We start from the raw sequence: 21,968 nt of genomic DNA on the forward strand, positions 1-21,968 counted from the left end.
CTTAGAAGACTTAGTCCATCTCGAAATGTACCTATTAGCCGGTTTAATAAACTTGACGAGACACTCTACTTCTTCATTACAATTTCCCTCAGTTGCACATGTTTCAAATGGAGGATTTGGGTTGTGGACCCCTGCATATGCGAATTAATAACTCTACTACAGGTCAACATGCTACATTTTACGTAACACTGGTATTAAAGTACACATAGGTGTCAGAAGAAACTGGAATTTATCTAGCTTAATACAGTAAAACCTCTCTAACTTGGACACTTGCGGTTCCACGATAATGTGTCCAACTTACAGAGGTGTCCAGGATAGAGGGAAAGGGGAAAATCATCCATTCAAATTGTGGTGTAATGACAATGTGGTAACTGTAGAGTATTATGGAGCCCTTCCCAAAAAGGAAATTACTGATAAGAAAAATCAAAAGAGTAAATTAAATTTTTACAAATTTTGTTTTCACTAAATTAAACTTGCATGCATAAGCTCAAAGGGAAGGGCACCAATACTTTACGTTTACCGACAATGTAACTTATTTACTTACATAATCTAACTACTGTAATTTCTGTTAACACTGTTTAACTCAGTTGCAAGCACAGTACATTACAACCCCTCTATAATGCGGTTCGCTATACCGCGGTTCCAGATATAACGCGGGTACCTCATGTATCCCATAGTGCAGCAAAAAAAGAAAAAAAAGTTCATCAATTATCCTTCACACAGAACTCAAAATTATATTAAAATGCAAGCCAAATTAATTATTTATTACTTTTTCCGTAAAAATCAATCGTAGCATAGTGAAATAAGTATGTATACTCTTAAATGGCGATAGTCTATCAATACTGTACGTACCGTACAGTACGTCCTGTACTTGTACCGATTTTTCTGATGCACTCCCGTAATAACGCGGTTTCTCTATCACGTGAGTTTACCCTTGTCCCCCGCGACCCGCGTTATAGTGGGGTTGTACTACTGACAAAGTTAAAACTGTACCAGCAATACGTACTGTAGTCCAGTGAAAGGTTCAATAAAAGAATAACTATACATTTTCACTGCTTTCCAATGATGTGTTCAATGTCTCACACCCTCAACCATAAGCCAATCCTCAGGTAGAAGGCATTCATCAGTAAGAAATTCAAAATAACAAAATACTAACTGTAAATGTTTCCCATAAAAGCATTGAAGCCAAGTGCATGAACCTGTCCAACTTACAACAAAAGGGGTGAACAAGTTCCAGGATAAAGGGGTGTCCAAGATATAGGGTGTTGTGGACATACAAAATTATAGGATATTCGCCGGTTCCAATTAAAAGTGTCCAATATAGAGGGGTGTCCAGGATATAGGGGTGTCCAACTAGAGGGGTTTTACTGTATATTAAAACATGAGCCGGGATAGCTCAATCAGTATAGTGACTAGCTACGGGCTGGACGACCGGGGTTCGATCCCCGACGGGGGCAGAGGATTTTTTCCTCTAGCCTCTGCGTCCAGACCGGCTGTGGGGCCCACCCAGCCTCCTCTACAGTGGGTACCGGGGGCCTTTCCCGGGGGTAAAGCCGGCCGGGGCGTGATGCTGACCACTCACCCCCATCTAGTGCCGAGGTCAAGGAAGAGAGGAGCTATACCTCCACTCACCCCAAACGCCTACATGGCGTGTAGTGGGACAAACTTTACTTTACTTTACTTTACTTAATATATTAAAACACAGACAACAAAAAAGATATAATGCAGTTGTTATTAATGATCGTACTTGTTTAACAGTTACTTATCCATTTATAGGTAATACACGTTCTTCCAAAATCATTACTTTAAAACGTATTTGTTTCATAAATAGATAATTTCACATTGACTCTGAAAGTAAAACTATTGCAAATTCATTTATATAAAATGACCAAACATTTATGGTCTTTTTGTTGCACAAGACAAAGAGTGCCAAAATACGCAATAAGTTTAACTTTCGGTGCCTGGAAAGCAGTTATAAATACGAATTCTGATCAAATCCTTAATCATTGAGGACGGGTGACCCATTGTCTATCTGAACACATTTCTGGTCAATGTTTACAAACGTCGTCAGTCCCTCTGTGCTAAGTATACAATAATCACATTAAAATACACTTCTATTAGAAACAGGGACCATCGCCATGTGGCTGGATTATAGGATTTCCACGTTCTCTTTGAGAATTATGCTGGGCAGAGTTGCACTGTGGCAGGTACTTCACGCACTCCCTAATGTAATTATCATCGATTTCATCATTGTCTCTTATGTTCACTTATCGCCACTGAAGCTTGGTCTATATGAGGGAGGAATACAGACTGAATGGACAAGCCGGTGAAATGGCAATCGTCGACACCTATTGTAATATAGTTATTTCATTTTTTTAAGCATCTTCAGGAAAATTCTAGGGCAAAACCAACAACAGGGCACAATCTCCTCTTTATAATCACCATTCTTAAACAGCTCTATATCTCATTCGGTAGTACAATAACTCCAAACTTGAAACAGCGTCGTTAAATAGTAATTAGTCAGCACAGTCAATATATCTGTTGTGGCCTTCTGAGTTCTGACGTTGCTGCTTTAGGTGATACCCGACGTTTAGGTCGACCGTAATGCCTCCATTTCAGCGCTGAAGTTATTCCAACACTACGAAACTGGCTCTCCTTTAGTGTAGTCCGGGCATAAAGATGTAAACGCTTGATTTGCTGGGCAGAATAGTTTCGCGTGATATTGAAGACCTCCCCGTCCTTCTACACATGCAGCCTTTGTACTGATTTTTTGCAGGTCCACTACTCATGGCCTCACGATCAACACAAGGTGGCTAATCTGTACTCACACGCGTATCCAACGAGAATTCACACTGAAGAGCTTGGAGGCTTTGAACCAACGGAAATGAGAAAGCAAGGCAAAACACGAGGAAGTTCTACGACACCAAACTGGCTGAGAGAGGTTACGGCAATTGGAGAGCGAGACTGACGACAGGATATCTTCTAAGAGAAAAATACAAGGCTAACAGGACACGGCGACCGAATACCAAGCCAGCGACACGCGCAAGCAAACATCCCATACTTTCATTCTTCTGGGAAGTGAATCTGTCACCTGTATACGGGGTAGAATTTCCCGATCTACGGCTGAATTCAGATGTTTAACGCCAAGATCGTTTACATCATATAACGACTAAAAATCTGCCTCACAGTAAGAACAACTCCGAAATATCCCACCGAAAGACAGAAGGACCAATTGTAATAAGATTAACTAGAAACTGGGTTAGACCTAAACCATTATGATGATTAGCGTTGAAATAATTTATTTCTGCAATTTATACAGAAAAAGAAATCGTAGGTCAGGAAAAAGTGAATTACGCTATGTGACACAGTATTAACAACATATACAGATTATAGTTAATTAAACTTAATGGATAATTTACATAGAATAATAGTGATGTGACCATTTACAACAGGAATAAGCTACGCGAAGTTTAACTTAGTATGCGGAAAAAGTCATCGCATAAAACTGTCAGATATCACTGCAATGCAATTGTTTCTTTGTAATACATATTGCTCGTATAAGTACCAAACTACGGAGAAATTCCATGGCGCAGAGTAATTCATACCGAAGATATAATTCCCTGTTCCTTTCTTTCACACAGCTGCTATCTTCCAGAACTGTGGTCGGATGACACAACTCCTCCTCCCGATTTGGAATCACAAAGATAACCGATATCCTCAGGGAGAAAGGAAATGCAATTCTTCGGTAAAAAGATCAAAGGAAGATTCAGCAGCAGAATATCTGCGTTGAAGCATCCTTTTACACATACACGCCGGCACGAAAATATCTCAGCTTTCGACACACAAAGAAAGAACGACCGTAAATGCCCTTTCCCTTCTCTGAGAGCGTAAATAACAAAATTAGCTGTTTTATATAACCCTTAAAATTGCGTTTCTACAATAAACAGAAGAATAAATGTATAAAGTAAACATACAAATTAGGATGTTTTGTATTTCATGCTGCATGGCTCTGTAAAATATTAGTAATGTAATTAACTCTTAGTTGAGGTCATCACAGAGACTCCAGCCAAAATAGCATAAACATGCATTTATAGACAACTAAAATGTGGTTTCCTTTAGTATTTAAAACACACGCAGCATACAGAACAACACATAATTAGAGTTCACATCAGATGAAGGACTGTAAGCTTCCTTAGAATTCTGCTCAACAGAACAATTATGCGACCACATGCTTCTTTCCATATCGCTTCCGATTACGAAATTAAGCGGTGGTAACCCATTTAAGGTACTATTCCGGAATTTCCCTAGACGAACTGAGTAAGACCACGAAACACATTTCAGTCCAGCCGGTCTCCGGCTCGAGGTTCGGACACGGGACTTCTCAAACAGAAAGAAATTGCGTCGGCAGTTAAACCAACACGTTCTGTAAATTTATGTATGTCGAATCGAGCCTACAGACATGTGAATACTGGACCTATACACTAACGATAAGGTCACCGGAACACGCAGTAATGTCATAAAAAATTACATGGAATGGAATGGACCTCACTTGATCCATAAGATACGTACAGCACTAAAGACGACAACCTTAATTATTTGAGTGTATGGTTGGGGCTCTTTCTGTCCCCATACGACTGTGACAGCCACACAAACAATTTGAAACCTGCGAAATATTAATTTTCAACGCATCCACGCTCATCTCTACAGCTTCAGAACAAACTCACAAGCATAAAGTGGCCACCATCGTGCTGAACTCTTAATTATGGTCATATTGATCGGATTTTGAGGGCAGGCAGGTACATTTCAACCAAAGCTCAGAAGTAAACACATGAAATTACGACCAGCGATCACTTTCAAAGACCGAGAACACTACTGATGAAACATCTAAGAATCTGAACAACGTTGGAACGGTCTTCCCTTTCTCGTACCAATGTCTAGATTGAATAGCAGCCCTGCTTCGTACTCGGGAGGTCTCAGTCTTTAAATACAGTGCCTAAGTAGTCAAATATTTGAGTACATTCTAATATTTTATTTTCTTAATACTGTATTGTTGCATATATATTAGTGTTCTGTCTGACGACAGGTCCATATGAACAGGATCCTTCCATCCTTTTCTCGGATTGGGACCTGTTCATATACGTTCTTGGCAGATGATCCAGAAGTGGTTTGACATTGCCTTCTTCTGTGTGTGAAAGGAGTAATTGTTGGGATGCCACGGAGAAACCGGGGAAACCCCCGGAGGAAAACTCCGTGTTGCCTAGACCACGGCATTGCCCAACACAAGTTATAAATTCGGGCACCGCCGGGAATCGAACTCGAGGCCCCTAGGATTACAAGGTCAGCGTTCTAACCGCTAGACCACTGTGGCTATATGCTTTCTTTATCACTATTTTTTACTTTCAGACTGGAGCAAAAGCTTGACAAAAATCTTGTGTTTATATTTTAGTTAGCCTAGATTCTATTTAATCAAAATGTATGCGATAAATTTTTTGAATGCAGTCCGCGGCGCCAGAAAATTAGATGAAAAGTGATGCTAACTATATAAACTTTTTAAACCAATCTCAAAGAAACTGGGTGTGAGCATGTGGACTAGATTCAAGAATAACATCCTATACAGAGCTCGTTCGTATGAGGCAATGAACAGTAGGTTTCCATGGAATATCAGGTTCTCGAGAATACTTTGATCATGGACCTACTTATTTGTTGTTACTGTAATTATAGACGTAATTCAAAATTTTGCCGACACTACATAAAAACGAACAAACCTCTGAAACGTCAGCCAGTAAATGGAGGTGCACCATATCCATTAACCTTCAAACATAAAGTGAGGGTCAAACACCCCACTGAACCATCAAAAATAAATGTACTTACTGAGAACTGTGAGATTGACTTTGGTGTTCCTTGTTGGCGACTTCTTAAAGTCGACCCGACACCGATAGACTCCTCCGTCGGATTCCCGGACGCTCTCTACCGTCAGCTTGGCAGGATCGTCCGTATACCGGAAGAACGCTCTCCCACCGAGGACTTGCTCGTCGGCCCAGTGCTTCGCCTGGTCGAAAGATTTCCCTCGAGAATCGAAACTGCAACATAACAAGTTTCGGAGGATATATCGGCCGCGTGTCAATGTGGGCTCTTGAGGTCCCTTCCAGCGGCAATGCTGAAACCTGTTCTTTTACCCCCAACTCCCAAATGGTACATAAAGGAGAGGGCCCCAAAACGAACGAAAAAAAAAACATCAAATAGTAGCTCTCAGGTTCAAGGAAATATAAACACAAAGATGAATCATTTATTTCCCTAACGATTATGTTTCAAGAGACCCGAGTTCTGGAGAGGATGTTTTACGTCAGCCATTTCCAATTTGGTTACGATTGTTGGTTCAACAATTAACGTCCAATTATTTTTCTTTATTTTTCTCATTTTAAGCAACTATACCACGAAGGAAAGGGCAGTCTTGCAATGGTAAAAGTAAAGCTGTCCCACTACACGCCATGTAGGCGTTTGGGGTGAGTGGAGGTATAGCTCCTACTCATTCTTAACCTCGGCACTAGATGGGGGTGAGTGGTCAGCATCACGCCCCGGCCGGCTTTACCCCCGGGAAAGGACCCCGGTACTCATTGTAGAGGAGGCAGGGTGGGCCCCAGAGCCGGTCTGGACGCAGAGGCTAGAGGAAAAATCCTCTGCCCCCGTCGGGGATCGAACACCGGCCGTCCAGCCCGTAGCTAGTCACTATACTGACTGAGCTATCCCGGCTCATAAGTCTTGCAATGGTATTTACAATTAAAAATTGTAGATTGGAAAGGATGTACAATGAAGCGATCATGACCTATTTTAAGGTGTTACTACGACTTTTTTAAGTGAATAAATTCAACTAAACACGTATGGCAGTGACAGCGTAGAGATTCGAAAAAGAAGCTCCGAAGTATAAAGTACATAGCGTATTTTAAATATAATATTGTGATTAATGCATTAATTAAGTTCATATACCTTGTCTATTCTTAAACACAGCGTATTCTTCGCCGTAAACATGCAAATGTATTTCCAACTGCGTACTGAACTTCGGAAACATTTTGAGAACTGTTCCTTACTAGTATACCTTCCCCGGTGTCTCGGAGTAGTTTCCGAGTGATTGATATTTGGTGCCGCAAAGTGAAACTTTCTCTGCGGGAACAACAGAAAGGCAGACGGTGTTAAGTCTCTTGAGAACAGCGGGTGCGAACGTAGGGGTCTTCCCGATCTTTTCTCTCAGTAAAAAATTCTTCAGACTAAAAAACACAACAAGGCTTTAAAACTGCGACTTCAGTTGATTCGAGTTGACACATGAACTAGGGGCACTGAAAACATTCAGACAGTTTGTGACTGAGCAGCCATTCTTCCGGATAGAAAACTTTTAAAGCACACTATTCACTTCTCAATAAAATAAACTCAGCCCTGAAGATGGAAGTAATATGTTCTTCCGAAACGTAGCTTGCAACAAGCCCGCACAGTGTCACTACGCAGATAGCCAAAGTTAAGATAAAAAATTACTTTCAAATGCATCTCTTATGAGTGACCATCGTCTGACTTTCTTTCACAATTTCAAAGTAGAGTCTATAAATTCAAGGGGAACTACAAACATCTTAATTTTATAATACAGTTCTATATGTGATTTATTTAACGATGCTGTCAGTAGCTAAGTTTATCTGACGTGGAATAACAGATTTATTAATCAATTACTTGGAAAGGATAAGGAAGGAAGAAGTCGTGGTGCAATTTTGGGTACTATCCCAACATATTCCTGAAGTGACTGAGAAAATAACAGTAAAAACCTCTCGGGATAGTGCGTCCCCAGGCCGAGAATCTGAGAGAGGGTCCTCCCGAATACGAAGCACGATTATTGGCCTATAAACTTACAACAGTCAAATACCGAACCTGAGATGTGAGGTTATCACGGCGGTGAAGACCTTAACTGTGGTCTTTGGCGTTGTGATGACGAGGTCTTATAGGGGATTACTAACGTATCGCCTCCATCTTCAGGGTGAAGTGATTTCACAATCCTCCGAAACATTGGTAACCACCTATAAGACTATACGACATCACAACCCCGAAGATCATAATCGATAGCTCCGTCTAATTATAACGCACCAAACTTGTATTCTGGAAGGTTCTAGCAGGTCTCTGACCATACTGACAATGTTTTTCGCCTTCCACACTATTTCTTGACAAATGATGGTAAAATATATAAATGAAGTAGTGTGAAATGGGCTATTTTAAGGCATAAGAAATACAGACAATACAAACAGAATTTTAGTTGAAAAACTTTAAAGAAAGAGGCGTCAGACATGGGAGATCTTGTTAGAACTCTGGATCATACCACAGAACATCAAGGACTCTGCAGACAATTTGAATCAATCAGAATCCAATGAATCGAAACTACATAACCATTTACTTTAATTCCACATTAGTCTGTAAGACGACAGACGAATTAGGAATCGATTGTAAAATCTTTAGAACAGTCAGCACGAATTATTCCGTCTTTCCTAACAAAGCATGTCCCCAAGAGTATGAAGTCTTTGTGGAAACGTAACAGGTAAAGAGTGAAAAGCGAATGGGAGGCGGAGAAATGCGATTTTCTGTCTTATTTCTTCTTTCACTGCTGATACATTCCGATTAGAGTTTCTGGTTCGTTAATTCCGATCTTCCGAAAGAAAGATCAGCTACATTAGCCCCTGCTTCTCTCCCCCACTCCACATTCCGTAACATGATTCTCTCGCTTACATTTCAGAGCCCCATCTCAATCAAATCTTCCGCTAATTGCAATGTACCCGGCAGCACTTTTTTTTAAATGCCACAATTGGATTACGATGGTAATTGCAAACAAAGGCACGAAAAATTTAAAATTACGAAACAGTCAGACATTTGAGCTGGAAGCAGATAACGTCACATTACATAGCTAGACCCGAATCACAAACCGCTCTTCAGTGCCCGTGGCAGCAACTTCAACCGTCTTGTCTGTCTTGCCCCTCTGTTCTATCCTCACTGACTCTCGACCACACGGGGGTCTCGCTACATCCCATGTCGATCGTCCATAACGTCCTGTCGGTCCAAGCACGCCCAGTCTTTGAGCTGCGGGCTTGGGCCCCTCCTTGATGAAGTGGCCTGTCCTTCAGAACAGGTGTGCTGCTTTATAAGCAACTCATCCGTCGTGTAATGGACTGTGAGGAACCCCTTAGTTCGGCAACCTGGAAGACACTTGTGCCTACCAAGCGCTGTCTGAAGTCACCCGTGGTTAACCGAGGATGGCTGATGTTCAGCATGCAGGGCGCCAATGTCGATACAACGATTTGTGTCTAACTTTATTCGGCTAACCTGAATGCTTTTTCTGTTTCAAGGATAATTCCAGGGCGACTTTAAAAGAAGCTACCCGCTTTCCCCAGCCATGGAGGCCCCCAGCCTGATGACATTATCCTCCAACCAGCAACAAAAGAACTTATTCAGAACATGTCATGGCCTTCAGCTAAAACAATCCCATTAGGGTATACATATACCCAGTTATAGTTAATAAGGCACAGGTTTCTGATTCCAGCTATGCATTTCGCACCCAGGAATAGTTTAACAAACCAAGGGACGTCGTCTTGCCCTCAGCTCAAGCACGATTCGGCCCTTATCTTTTTAGTTCGTTAACCTTCATCCGTTTAGCCCTGAAGATAGAGGCAGTATGGTCCTCTAAAACGGTTATGTCATACTATTTACGTATGCATAATGCAGCTCACAGCTACACACATTTGCACAGTGAGCGTACGGGACTTACTTCGCCTACACGTAAAGTTAGAACAAAGTTAAAATCAAGCCGTTCTTCAGCGTAATACTGGACAGCCGAAAATAATTTTACTAAGAATTAAAGAGACTTACAATTAAGTGAAATTATCTGAAATTAAATTTTAAAATGTTATAATCAAAAGCATGGTGTAACCTAAGATATGTCCTTCAATTCCATATACGCTGGATTTATCGTTTCAAATTTATATAAACAGCATTATTTTTCTTCCGTTGTCATATTTCTGAGGGCACAGACGATTACATCTAAGACATGTCAAGTTCCAGTATTGTTTGTTAACTACAATAATAGGGTCATTCGTTTCTGCTGCTTCATTAGTTTGTATGGGCCAATTCAATACAACTGTCACTTTATTTCTGAATGCTGCCTGACTACACAGTTGATACTCTTCCCGTATTGTCTTCTGTAGTTGAAATTGCAGTGTCTGCCTACAATAACATGGCGTTATAAGTACCAGTGTTTTGTCAATAAACATGATATCGCTCATTAGCAGGCCTTCAGGATTATCTTCACGCCATCTGTCAACGAGTCATTTACACCTGAGGCTCTTTTATCAGTAACATCTGAAAAAACAGTTGAAATTAATGACGCCCTACGGTTAATTATTATTAATTCACGTAGAACAGCGACTGTCAGACGAATGCGAAACCAAAAGTGTCAACAGGATTTCGAATTTTCTCTCCTGCTTGAGAGTGGAAACGAGGCCGACTGCTTGCTACGTCCCGACGGAGTCCGTTAAATCCCCATCACACGCAGAATGAACGAGTCCACAGTTAATGCCCATAACTGGTCAACGGTTGATTGAACTATCGACAGCACAGCGTGGAGGCATGAAATTAATGCCAGGCGCGTTGCCACGGTGTGGCAGCCTGCAGGTAGCAGCTAGATATAAAAAAAACGAACTAATTTCCTTTAACAGGACATGTAATCCTAGTCTAGGTAGCAAAATTCTAATAAGAGCAGCAACACACTATACGTAGATATATGTAAATAATTAACAAATATGTACATTTATAAGTTGATAGTTAATTATTTACATGCATACGTTTATGACGGCAGAATGTGGTAAAATTTGGTGGGGACGTTTTTTCGCTGGAGGATACCCGAAATTCGAACACTTTAGTTTACTGCAGTTGGTAATAACACGGCGAATACACTAAGTTTTGTGGCAGGATCGTCACCAGCGTTACTAAATATACATCGTGTGAAGATGAATGGCAACAGATATTCGAAAAAGTATCCAATATTTTGTTACAGGAATTCTTTATGCAATGTGAAACAACGATAAGACGGCTGAAACAAACAAAAAAGAATTCTTGTGTACTCAGTCTCCATTCACCACTAGCTTAGCTCCCCTGATAAGTCTCATAATTCTTCACCAAAGGCTTACATGATTACTAATCCAACACGAGGCTATGTAGTACTGGAGACCAAAGAGAAAATCATGGTTGTTTCTTTTAATTTTTAATTTATTCGTCAAAAAAGGTACGAACAATTAATAACAAAGTGTATGATAACATACATTTACACTTTCGTAATAAACATAATTTATTATTATCTGAAGTACTTAATTTAGAATTATTATGATAAGACACGGATAAATTTACAAAAAATTTAACAATAAAATACTAACCCATAGATCTGTCATATTCAGTAAGTTCAATGTCTCTTCAAACCAGGCACGTCAGACTCTTACGATAAGAAAGAGCTGCTTAAAAGGGATGTGACTGCTGCAGGAGCCGTTATATGGGTGGGGAAAATCATAACCGCCTATTTTTAATAGCTGCAAACACTTGCTTAATATATACTTTCCATGCCTCTGCTTTCCTAGAAGCGCACACAAATGCGAATTTCATTGAAACACATATCCACTTTATTTAGTTTAGATACAAAACAGCTGTACACAAGTAGATATTTTACACGCATCCGAATATTAAAATGTATTAAAATTGGAACATCTGGGATCTGAAAACGTTGATAATTCGAGGACGGAGTTAAGACCTCATAATCCATCGAAGAGGACAGCGTGGTTGACATGTCTGTCTTAAACCGTATCAATTTCACGGCAACTTCACCCAGAATAATGATTATAATACACTTAAAATAATAACGAAGTATCAATGTGGGCTATCCGTTTAGAAATAATGTGTGGATTATTGAAAGTTATTGGATCGTTGCAATCGATATTCGTTTGGATTGTACAACTGCAATAAATGATCCAATTTCAACTGGCGCTTGTAACGATGCCGGTTAACGCTTCACAAACAGTTGCATATATCACAAGTTTGTCAAACGGATAAACGAGGTTATAAAGTTCGTTTAGTTTTAACATTTTTTGATTGCTCGCTCTCCCGCTCAGTCTTCCAATTCTTCCTAATGATACATTCAAATAGCGGAATGGTGAGAGCAATGCCAATTCAGGCATCTACCAATTACAGTGGCATGAATGTAGGCGTAAAACGAATGAATGCAGTTCGCCTCGTTCAACACTCCCTTCCTTTTTCCTGAATTTCAAATAACAATGGTATAACATGTTCGTGATTAATGATGTACTATTTTGCTGCGAAGTTTGTGGAGTTTAAAAGTAATACTGCGATAACGGGTTGCATACAATCAGCAGTAACACGTACTAAATTTAAATATTTTTCCGATGAAATGAGGAACACGCGAAATAAATAATCAGTGCTTTAGATAAATCACTTTTAGCCTATATTAATTATAGATAAATAAATAATAATAGGATGGTTATACAAAGGACGATCAGATGAGCAAGGCAATGTAGAAAGCGTGTTCGAAATGAGAAATCATACAAAGGTCTGGTCGTAAAACCTGGTCGGAAGATGCTGCTACGAAGACAGATTAAGGGTCTATAAAAATGGATCATACAGAAATAGGGTGAGAAGGTGTAGACTGGATTAATTTGGCTCTAAACAGCAACCAGTGGCGGACGCTTCTGAACAAGGTACTGAATCTCCGGTTCCATAAAATTATGGATTTTCATCACCAACTGTACGACTATCAACGTTTAGAATACCATGAGACTGGTTAGTACTAATTGTTATTAACTTAAGTTATTTACGTTATATCGTTTTCATTATGCGCGATATTACTAATCGCAATAATCATTTGTAGATATGCGGAATTTTTCTGTAAACACTGACTGCTGAATAAAAACAAGTAATTATTTTAAACAGTAAGACTATTTTCAAATATGAAATAATAAATTTAAAAAACATAAGAATTTTAAGTATTAATCAGAAAGTATCACGGAAATTACGTATGCATTTCTCTTACCCCACAATGGAGTTCGTGCTCATATTCAATTCACTCCCTGACAATCCCCTCGTTGTGCTAGTCAACGAACATACATCTTATCAATGACGAATGGGCAAGGACATACCTGTATATGGGTGAGGGAGCTCCCTCCTTGTACCAGATAACAAGGTACACCTTGTCGCCCGGGATGGGTGGTGCTATGTCGCACGGCATCTTTGCGACGCCTCCCGCAACCGCCTGAGTGTCCGACACAAGAACTGGAACAGAAGAGAGAAGAATCAATCACAGGTCCATTCTGTTGAACTGCCGACAGGCGTGTTAGAAATGTGCTGTGCTACGTAAAGCCCCGTTCTGCCTTAAAGCCAACTTCAACTTTCTACGGTACACTTGGCTTATTTCTTGGAAGCAAAGTGATTGCGGTAAATCCTTTACAAACGCATCACAGAAACCTGTGCTACTGATAACGTGTCGTTAAATAAATAAAGAACCGAACAATAAACATGCATTTCTGCCCTAGGTTTCTATTTTGGTAAACCGGTTTTATCCCACAAACCTGAGAATTTTTTAATGCGTACAAGTTAATTTATCAGACCCATTCTCGAACTTCAAAAAGAGTCACGTGATGCCAGTTGCCAATGTGGTCATCAGTGGTAAAGAATGCAAAGAATATCCATGCATTCGCAATACCGAACATGCGACACAGTGAATGCTTCAAACCTTCAGCATTAAAACGAAATAACATTCCTTGGAATGCTTAATGGCTGGTAAGACGGCTTATTACAGCCACAAAGAGAAATATACTTCAAAGACAAATCGTAATATTAAGACTTAAAATTAAATCGGAATGCTTCGGTAGGTGAGTGGCCGCGAGACCTTCCCTCTGTTTCCGTGTAAGGCAAAACCATGTTCAACATGAAAACTAATAATTTAGTGCAGTGTAAAACATCGAGGGATTGAGAACAACTCTGCAAACTAAGCTCCCTTAAGCCGTAAATTAGGTGCTACTTTCTATTAACCGTACAGAATTTATCTCAGTAATCTAATCTCCCACACAATTTGCATTAACCTACAACAGTGTTGTTGGTCTTGTGGTTAAGAACATGGGTCCTTTATTTGAAGGAACACAATTCTGTATGTGGGTAGTGTCCGTGTTGTTTGTCGATGAAAAGAATTTGCAGGTATCGGTCCTTCCATTAGGAGATATGATTCTTCTATAAGGTTTCAAGATTTAGCTCTGTGTTGCAAAAGTCATTTTTGATAGCGTATTAATCAAGATAGCATGAATAAAGCGCATTCCGTATTACCACTTAAAACAGGGTCTACTAGATTTTTAACAGTATGAAGGTAAACGACATTCAGTGCCACTCTAGACGTAGTGATCAAAGAAAGTCAGCATATTTGCCAGAGGTCGAACATAGAATAATCTAAATAATCATATTATGGGCGGGAAAAACAAGGGATAGATGGGAGAATATTAAAACTAATCTTAAGTTCCCAGGGCGGGATTCTGTGGAATGGATTCTTCCAGGCTCAGGAAAGGAACTGGTGACGGGCTCTTGTAAACACTTTAATAAAACCTAATGTTCCATGAAAATAAAATTTAGAGCGTGATCACTAGTAGTACCGAACATTTTACGTTGTCTTGTCTCCTATGCTGGCGGATCTAGAATCTACTCTCGGCGCAGAGGTAGGCTAACCTCGGGGTTTATCACAAAATTTCTGCGTTCTTCTAGGTAAATGCTGAGAAAGTGCCTTGTACAGCCCATAACCGCTTCCCTCTGACCTTCTTATAAATCATTACTTCCTATCGCGATTACCTCTGACGCTGTATTTATTTTCTTTAAGTATCGTATCGTTTACTTAAAGTCGATTCCAATAGCTGTGACTATGACATCGTGAATAAGAAAGCATTTAAGCCACTGTACTGATATTTTCATGAAAGAACTGAGAAAACTAGGATCGCTCGTATCCAGGCCGAAACTTGAACTTGGACCTCCAGATAAGTGCTCACCACTGTAGAACGACGCTCGGTTCAAGGCTGTATAAACCACGGAACTGAGAAAACATTATTAAACCCAGAATCAACAACACTTAAGGTAGAATAGGAAATGTGAAGACGCACTTTAACACACAGATCGAATATACGTATGTTTGGTGTACCTACAAAAAAAAACAAAGGAACGTGACATTCGGCTGACCTGCGATCTACATTACAGACGTAGGATTTGAGATTCTCACAGCGGTGAGTGCGAAGGTAGCAGTTTTCTGGGTTGTGGTACCGTGTACTCTGGTAGAAGTTTACCAACTTACAGACTTCCTTGCTGCCTCCATCATCGCCCCGAATGATAAAGGCAGGAAGGACTCCACCAGACGACACGAAGATACAACCAAGAAGTCGGCCATCTTAATATTCCAACCGTCGAACTCCGGTATAAGATCTAGAAAGTTCTATAAAACTTTCTAAGACACCCTAAAGGCGTACATTAATATTTAGAATACATTTTGAAGCTAAATAATGCTGCATTTTAAGTATGTTAACTCTTACACAGTTATAATAAACACAATAACTTGGTTGCAGTAGTAATTGTACCTTTTTTCTGTTAATTCAAATGGAACATGTAATGGCAGTACTGTGCTGTAAACAAAAGATGAGCAATTTGATGTACAAACATTCAGAAGACAAACATGGTACTTATGAATGGAAAATGGAATGCTTGGACCGAGTTTACCTTAGATTTATTCATGTTTATCTTTGCTAACAAGCTCTGTTCAGGTATATCACTGGTACTTGTAATTGTTTTATCTGTATTTTACGTGAGTAAATAAACATAAAACTCTATTTTATTCAACGAAATTGGGTACTACCATTAGAAATAAAGTACGTATATGATACAAATTTCGTGTTATCATGGAGATGTTATAAAATAATGTTCATATCTCGGTACTTAGATTTTTTAACAAACTATATAGGTATAAATGCGAGGTAAAACACAATAAGCCTCAAATGCAAGAAAATTTTATTTAAAAAGTTCATAGTCAATTTCGTAGAAAATAAAATGCTACTCTACAATGCACAGCGTGGTCATTAAAATTGCTGTTTTCCTTAGAGGCCGTTATGTTTCTATACGTGCGTAACCGCTTAAAATATTTCCCTTAACACCACGTACATTATCTGAAAGGAGAAAATGCTTTGAACTACAGCCACACCGAAGTAAACGGGACGATAATGTTGGTTAATAAACGGAGTTTTATCCTGTCTAACCAAGTACTACGAAGGGCGAACTACGGAAACTGACTTTTTGACTGGTAACTTAAGCTATACAGCTAAACAGTATTGCACTGCCCCCCTCAACAGCCATCGTGCGATGTAAGTATTCAGGAGCATCCATCTATTAAACCGGCAATCCGTGGATTAGGCCTATATTCTTAGTTTAAATCGTAGTCAAAGTGCAGTAGAGAGCACAATGTTAAAAAAATAAACACCATCCACGAAAAACGTAAAGGTCACATACTAATGTCTGTCTGAAGCAATACTAAATAAGTGTGTCTTCATGAACAATTATTTCATTGTGTTAACAATTAGGGGATTCCCAGAGGAAAAGTGGGGTTAATTCGAAAAGTTTCGGTTAAGGGTGACTCGTATGGGACATGGTTTTCAACAAAATCTACGCACTTTAGATGAGACATTTAGGATAATGGAATAATTTTGTAAAGCCCATAAACAGATGTACGAAACCAGGCCAAAACAAACATAAAAAACGTAATAATGAAGTACGTCGAGAAATAACGTCAGGTGTAGGACGCACACTGCTGCTACTCATAACGCACAGCTGAACTTACCGAATCTTTTGGTACGCATTAGACAAGTGTCGTGTATGATTGTGACGTGTTGTCCTGAGAAGTTTAGTTCCTTTTAGGAAATTCTGGCTTATTACCTCACAGTAAATCACACGGCAGCTTACTTCCACATCCAAATTCGTCATTTGTAGCGTTAAGGAAGATTACATGAAATCGGCCATGACGCTTCAACCAATATATGTTAATTCATGTTTTCAGCATGCACTGTTTTGTCTGGAAAACATATAAAAGGAGGAATTAATTGAATTTAACGCATATAAATTTACCATGTTCATCTGCTGAAGAAAACTACAATATCTTGTCATCTGTTTGATAAAATGCACACGGAAATAAAAGCATATTTTGGTATCCACATGCAGAACATCACTTCATTACATCGTGTAAGCAATGGCACAGAACAACCCCGAATAATTTACAATTAATGATGAGGTTAATCATCTGCAAACGTCACAACTAGGCTCTAAGCATAACAGGATGTTAACCTAGTGCAAGCACCCCCAATGAATAACAAAATACTCCATCTATTTTAACATATCTTGTGACACGTATATTGTTTATATGCGCTCGGGCGGTGGATATAACAAGGCTACGTATCACATAAATTTCAGCTGCGTTACTGTAAATGACTACTTGCTGACAGGTAGATATGACGTCATGACGAGGTAGATATGGAGCGTGTTGTAGGGGCGGTTGAAAGGTTGAACGTGTGATGTGGCAAGGGCAACTAGAGCAGAGATTCAATTAGCCACTTCAAAGAGAAACCGCAGAGTCGTATGAGAGAGGCGGTGGGGGGTGATTTAGAAGTACCTTCGGCACTTAAAGCAAGGTGGCTCCAGGTTCAGTAGCTATGTCAACAGCGACACATCAGCGTATGCGTGTCCAAATGAATTTATTCGCATAGTGCCTGTCTGCCTGTATTTACGTTAGTTAATATCGTCTTATTACATAATATGAAATCTTAGAAAAATGATCGACCAATCTAAGTGAACAAAGCGATCATGATTTTGCTCTTGCCAATACTTTTTAATACATGAATGTATTATGTAGGCCATCCCTTTAAAACGTGTTCTCCAACACAGAACTTCACGCGATAAAAACACCCCACTCTCCGTGATCTTATTTGCCTTCCTGAACAAGAAATACTTTTATAAAATCTCCTAACATTAATATATGGCATTAACTCACAAAGTGTCCCACTCCACAAAAGCCACCAAGTTGGCACTGTTAAAGGTGCAGATCTCCAACATAACAACTCTCAAAACTGGATAAAAAACCCACAAATTTCTGTTTACTGACTTCTCCATAAATTTATAAAAATATGAATACAAATATTAAAATTTTGTGTTGGTAAATTATTTAATGTGTAAATAGTTTTGTTTGTATGCATGATTTTACATATCAATACACTACACGGTATGCAAGGTTTTAAGCTTACAGTATTAGATTAAGTAAAATGTACAAATTATAACAAATATTAGGTCTATCTGAAGCGATAAACGTGTTATATGTACTGTGTGGGCCAGAAAAAGAGATTTGTTGTACCTGTCTGATATCGACATTTTAAGTAAATATATTATTATCTTGTTAGCGCGGTAAGTTGGAGCCGTTTTCCTTGGAACAAACATTCATACGCTAGATCATCTATCACATTTATTTGGTACTACAGATTTCAAAACCTCTTCAAACTAAATGTTAACATTATTCTCTGACGCCCAGATATTTTTCTTTGTACTTTCGTAAACTTTATTTAATCAGCAGCTATACATTCTTTACGTTCTTATTCGAGAAACATCCAATTACTCAACCTGGGCTTAATGTACGAAAATACATTTCTACCTGTTTAGTCTGATATTTCGCCCTTGTTTTGCGTCCTCGGTATTCTGTAAAGACCAGGTTTATGTTTCCCTACTGCCAGAATGTCGATAAGCGTAGGGTCAACTTAACACAGTGGGCATTTTGAACCTCTACTTTATTGGCCTATTTTAAAAACAAACATAAAGACAACGTTAATGTTACTTTCAACACAACTCAACTGTAAAGTTCCATTAAATCAAGTAAGCACTATTCTATAAGGCCTAATGTTAACATTTAGACTTCGTGGGATATAAAACCAAATAATATGCAGTTTTTTTTAGATTTTTGTTTAATATCGTGTTGTCGTTACATCAAATAAACTTTTTGTTTTCCGGGTTATTATTTTACTATTCGTGCCCGTTCTTCCTATCTCCTCTTTCATAAACTGAAAACAAATACTTGTAATTCCATGTCAAACTGATATCATAGCTGTTTACATTCATTTATTTCCTCTTTACTTTTATAATTTTTTTCATTCTTTCTCTCATATGAATTCTCTCGCAACTTATGCTTCCCTCTGTCTGCTCCCACCTTTCTGTACCAAACGAATTCCATATACCACTCGTCCAGGTTCGTGTTCATTCTTGGGTGTAATATTTATCTTGGACTATGTACTATGCACTATTAAATGAAGCAATAACAAAGAATTCTCACTGCTGTCTCTCTTTAATAATGAACGAGAGAAATGGGGTTCCCCCTCAAGCCTCTGCCAAAACGACTACTTGTGTAGAACAGAGAAACCCTACCGAGTGACGGAGGAGGGGATTTCGAAACCTGAATAGCACCACTCAAGACTTTTGGTAATAAATTTTAGTGAGACGAATGTCCATTCCCCTAGTAGGATCTTTAAAAAAAGTCGTTTCGTTACATACGTAGTTCACATGTGTTATATGCAAAAACGTGCGACGTTCATTTTAATACAGCAACATGATTTCCCACAGGATCCTTCTTCTTTTTAAAAAAAAAAACATTTTTCGCAGCACTGGGTTTTAACTGAAAAATGTACAAAACAATATAAATTAAAAATAACCGCATTCACTGGACTATATTTCTATTCTATTTCAATTTTAAATGGTAACATTTATACACATTTATAACCGGCTGAATCTTATCTATTCCACGTAATTTCAAATTATTTGCGACACGCAATTCCTACAAAGGAGAGTTCCTTACTCTCACTTACATCATAAAACGTGTTACACAACGTTGCGGCCGAGTGGTTGGCACTCCTGGTTCGTATTCGGAATTGGTCACGACCTCTTCCTTCCATATTCTTCCTATTTACTGTTCAATTACCATATCGCTCAATCGTATACAGACTGACCCACTGACGGCGCCGATAAACAAACAACAAATAAATGAAAAAGCCTTACGTTATATTCAAAATATGGAGGCATTCGCATTCGGAAAGTTTCTGATTCTAATACTGTGTCTGGATTTAAACAGACTGAAGCCCCTTTTAAACATTACCAAATCGGGGGGGGGGGGGGGTGTCTGCAAACTCCATTACGGATATAAAAGTTTTATATCAACATAATTGTTATTAAATGTTTTAATATCAATATGAAAAGTACGAATTTTGACGAACGTATTTATACGTTACATAATGTTATTCACTGTTTGTGTTAACATAGGCAGTATATATTTATTTACATACATTTTCAGGGGACAGAAAGACAGATTTGGGATTCGCACAATATTTAATGTGTTACAGGATTTCTCAACTGATGAACAAAAATGAAAATCACCCATTCGAAATTCTTCCCTGAAACTGCCAATTATTAACCGATTTTATTTCACACCAGGATCGTGCAATGAGAGAAGCCAATACAATTTCCTTGTTCTCTCCCATCTGGCCATATGCATGTATCAAGACATACCACTCGAATCACAAACTTTCGACCAATAATGCCCTCCAATGCTCTGCCCCATATCGATGCCTATGCTAGAGTTTAATATCTTCAATAACTGACAAGAAGCCAATCGCCAAGCACCAAACACGAGGCCATTATCAAGCGAAAGACGTGGATAAAACTGGAGACGCAAAACATATTTCATCGTCAATAGCACAGACACACGACGCCAGTTTGAAGTTTTCTAGTCCAAGAAACAAAGAGACTGGTAGCTCTCAAACGAAATTTAAGTGAAGAATGACGCAGACATGTTGAGAGAAAAATAAAAGATTAAAAAAAGTCTATGTTCTGGTAATGAACCATCTGCTACTTGTTCATTTATTACGGATTAAAAATGACTACTTCCGATTCAGAAACGGACCATGTATTTTGAAATATAATTAAAACTTTCAAATCTAAAATCCTGTCCTTATCGATTGTCTTCCATATGTATGAAACCGTTCGAGTGCTATATCCTTGTTTGAACTGGCAAAAACCTGTAGAACACTCTGTGCAAATGGGGTACATTTAATGTAAAATACATTGACGAGGAGGCCGACAGCCTCCGGGTACAAACTCTGCCACATTTAACAAAACCACCGGAATATATCTGGTAGCAAGATACAATTGCCGTAAGGCAACGGAACGTGTATTCTTTCTGGGTTTCTAAATAAGTTAATGAATGAACAAGATTCACAAGTGGGCGTTCAGAACTAACAATAAGACCTACAGTTAAATGTATAACATTTAATTCAAATAGAACATAAGGCAGAAAATTTGTTTCTACTAGAGAAATATAATCGATCAAATTATACTACTTATTAAAATTCCATATATGTAATAATAACAACAACGTTTCTAAATCAACTGATAGAAACGCACTGAATAAAGAAACAGTCTAAGTATTTAAAAACAATGGTCTACTGATTTAAACACAGAGCATGTGGAATTAAAAGCAAAGGTGGCTTATTAATGATTGGTAAAAGACCCCAACATGGAACTACAAAATAAGGTCGTTCTGAAATCAGCACACATCTTGACATGTATCTTTACGTAGTGTATTACTGATTTGAAATTAATTTTCAATAATCTACTGTGTAACAGGCTTCAGGGCTAAAATGTGACCTCTGCTAATGGACAACATACACCCGGTAATATGAGGCAACTAATACCAACGCTCTAGATACACGCCACATTATTATATGGGCTCTGAATATCTTCACCGTGCGTGTGTTTTCAGATAGTAAATAACGCTTGCTTATGAAAATGTAAAA

The 21,968-nt window shown here is 38.8% G+C and overlaps 1 protein-coding gene across 5 annotated transcripts in view; it reads right to left on the reverse strand.

The window, feature by feature from the left end:
• LOC110836165 (nephrin) overlaps positions 1–21,968 on the reverse strand; it is a 700,179-nt gene that overhangs the window by 198,235 nt on the left and 479,976 nt on the right. For all 5 annotated transcript variants that reach the window (XR_015537708.1, XM_087358243.1, XM_087358240.1 and 2 more), the window contains 2 exons: positions 13,215–13,347; positions 5,872–6,080 (listed from right to left, as the gene is read on the reverse strand). Coding sequence is in view for 4 of the 5 variants with exons in the window: in XM_087358240.1 (XP_087214366.1) it covers positions 5,872–6,080; positions 13,215–13,347 (342 nt within the window). In the remaining variant the exon portion in view is untranslated. The remainder of the gene's footprint in view (positions 1–5,871; positions 6,081–13,214; positions 13,348–21,968) is intronic.

The sequence above is a fragment of the Zootermopsis nevadensis genome, unplaced genomic scaffold, assembly GCF_977971745.1.
Source record: "Zootermopsis nevadensis isolate Lab colony 2312 unplaced genomic scaffold, Znev_1.0 Znev_ptg000029l, whole genome shotgun sequence".
NCBI classification, from domain to species: Eukaryota; Metazoa; Arthropoda; class Insecta; order Blattodea; family Termopsidae; genus Zootermopsis; species Zootermopsis nevadensis.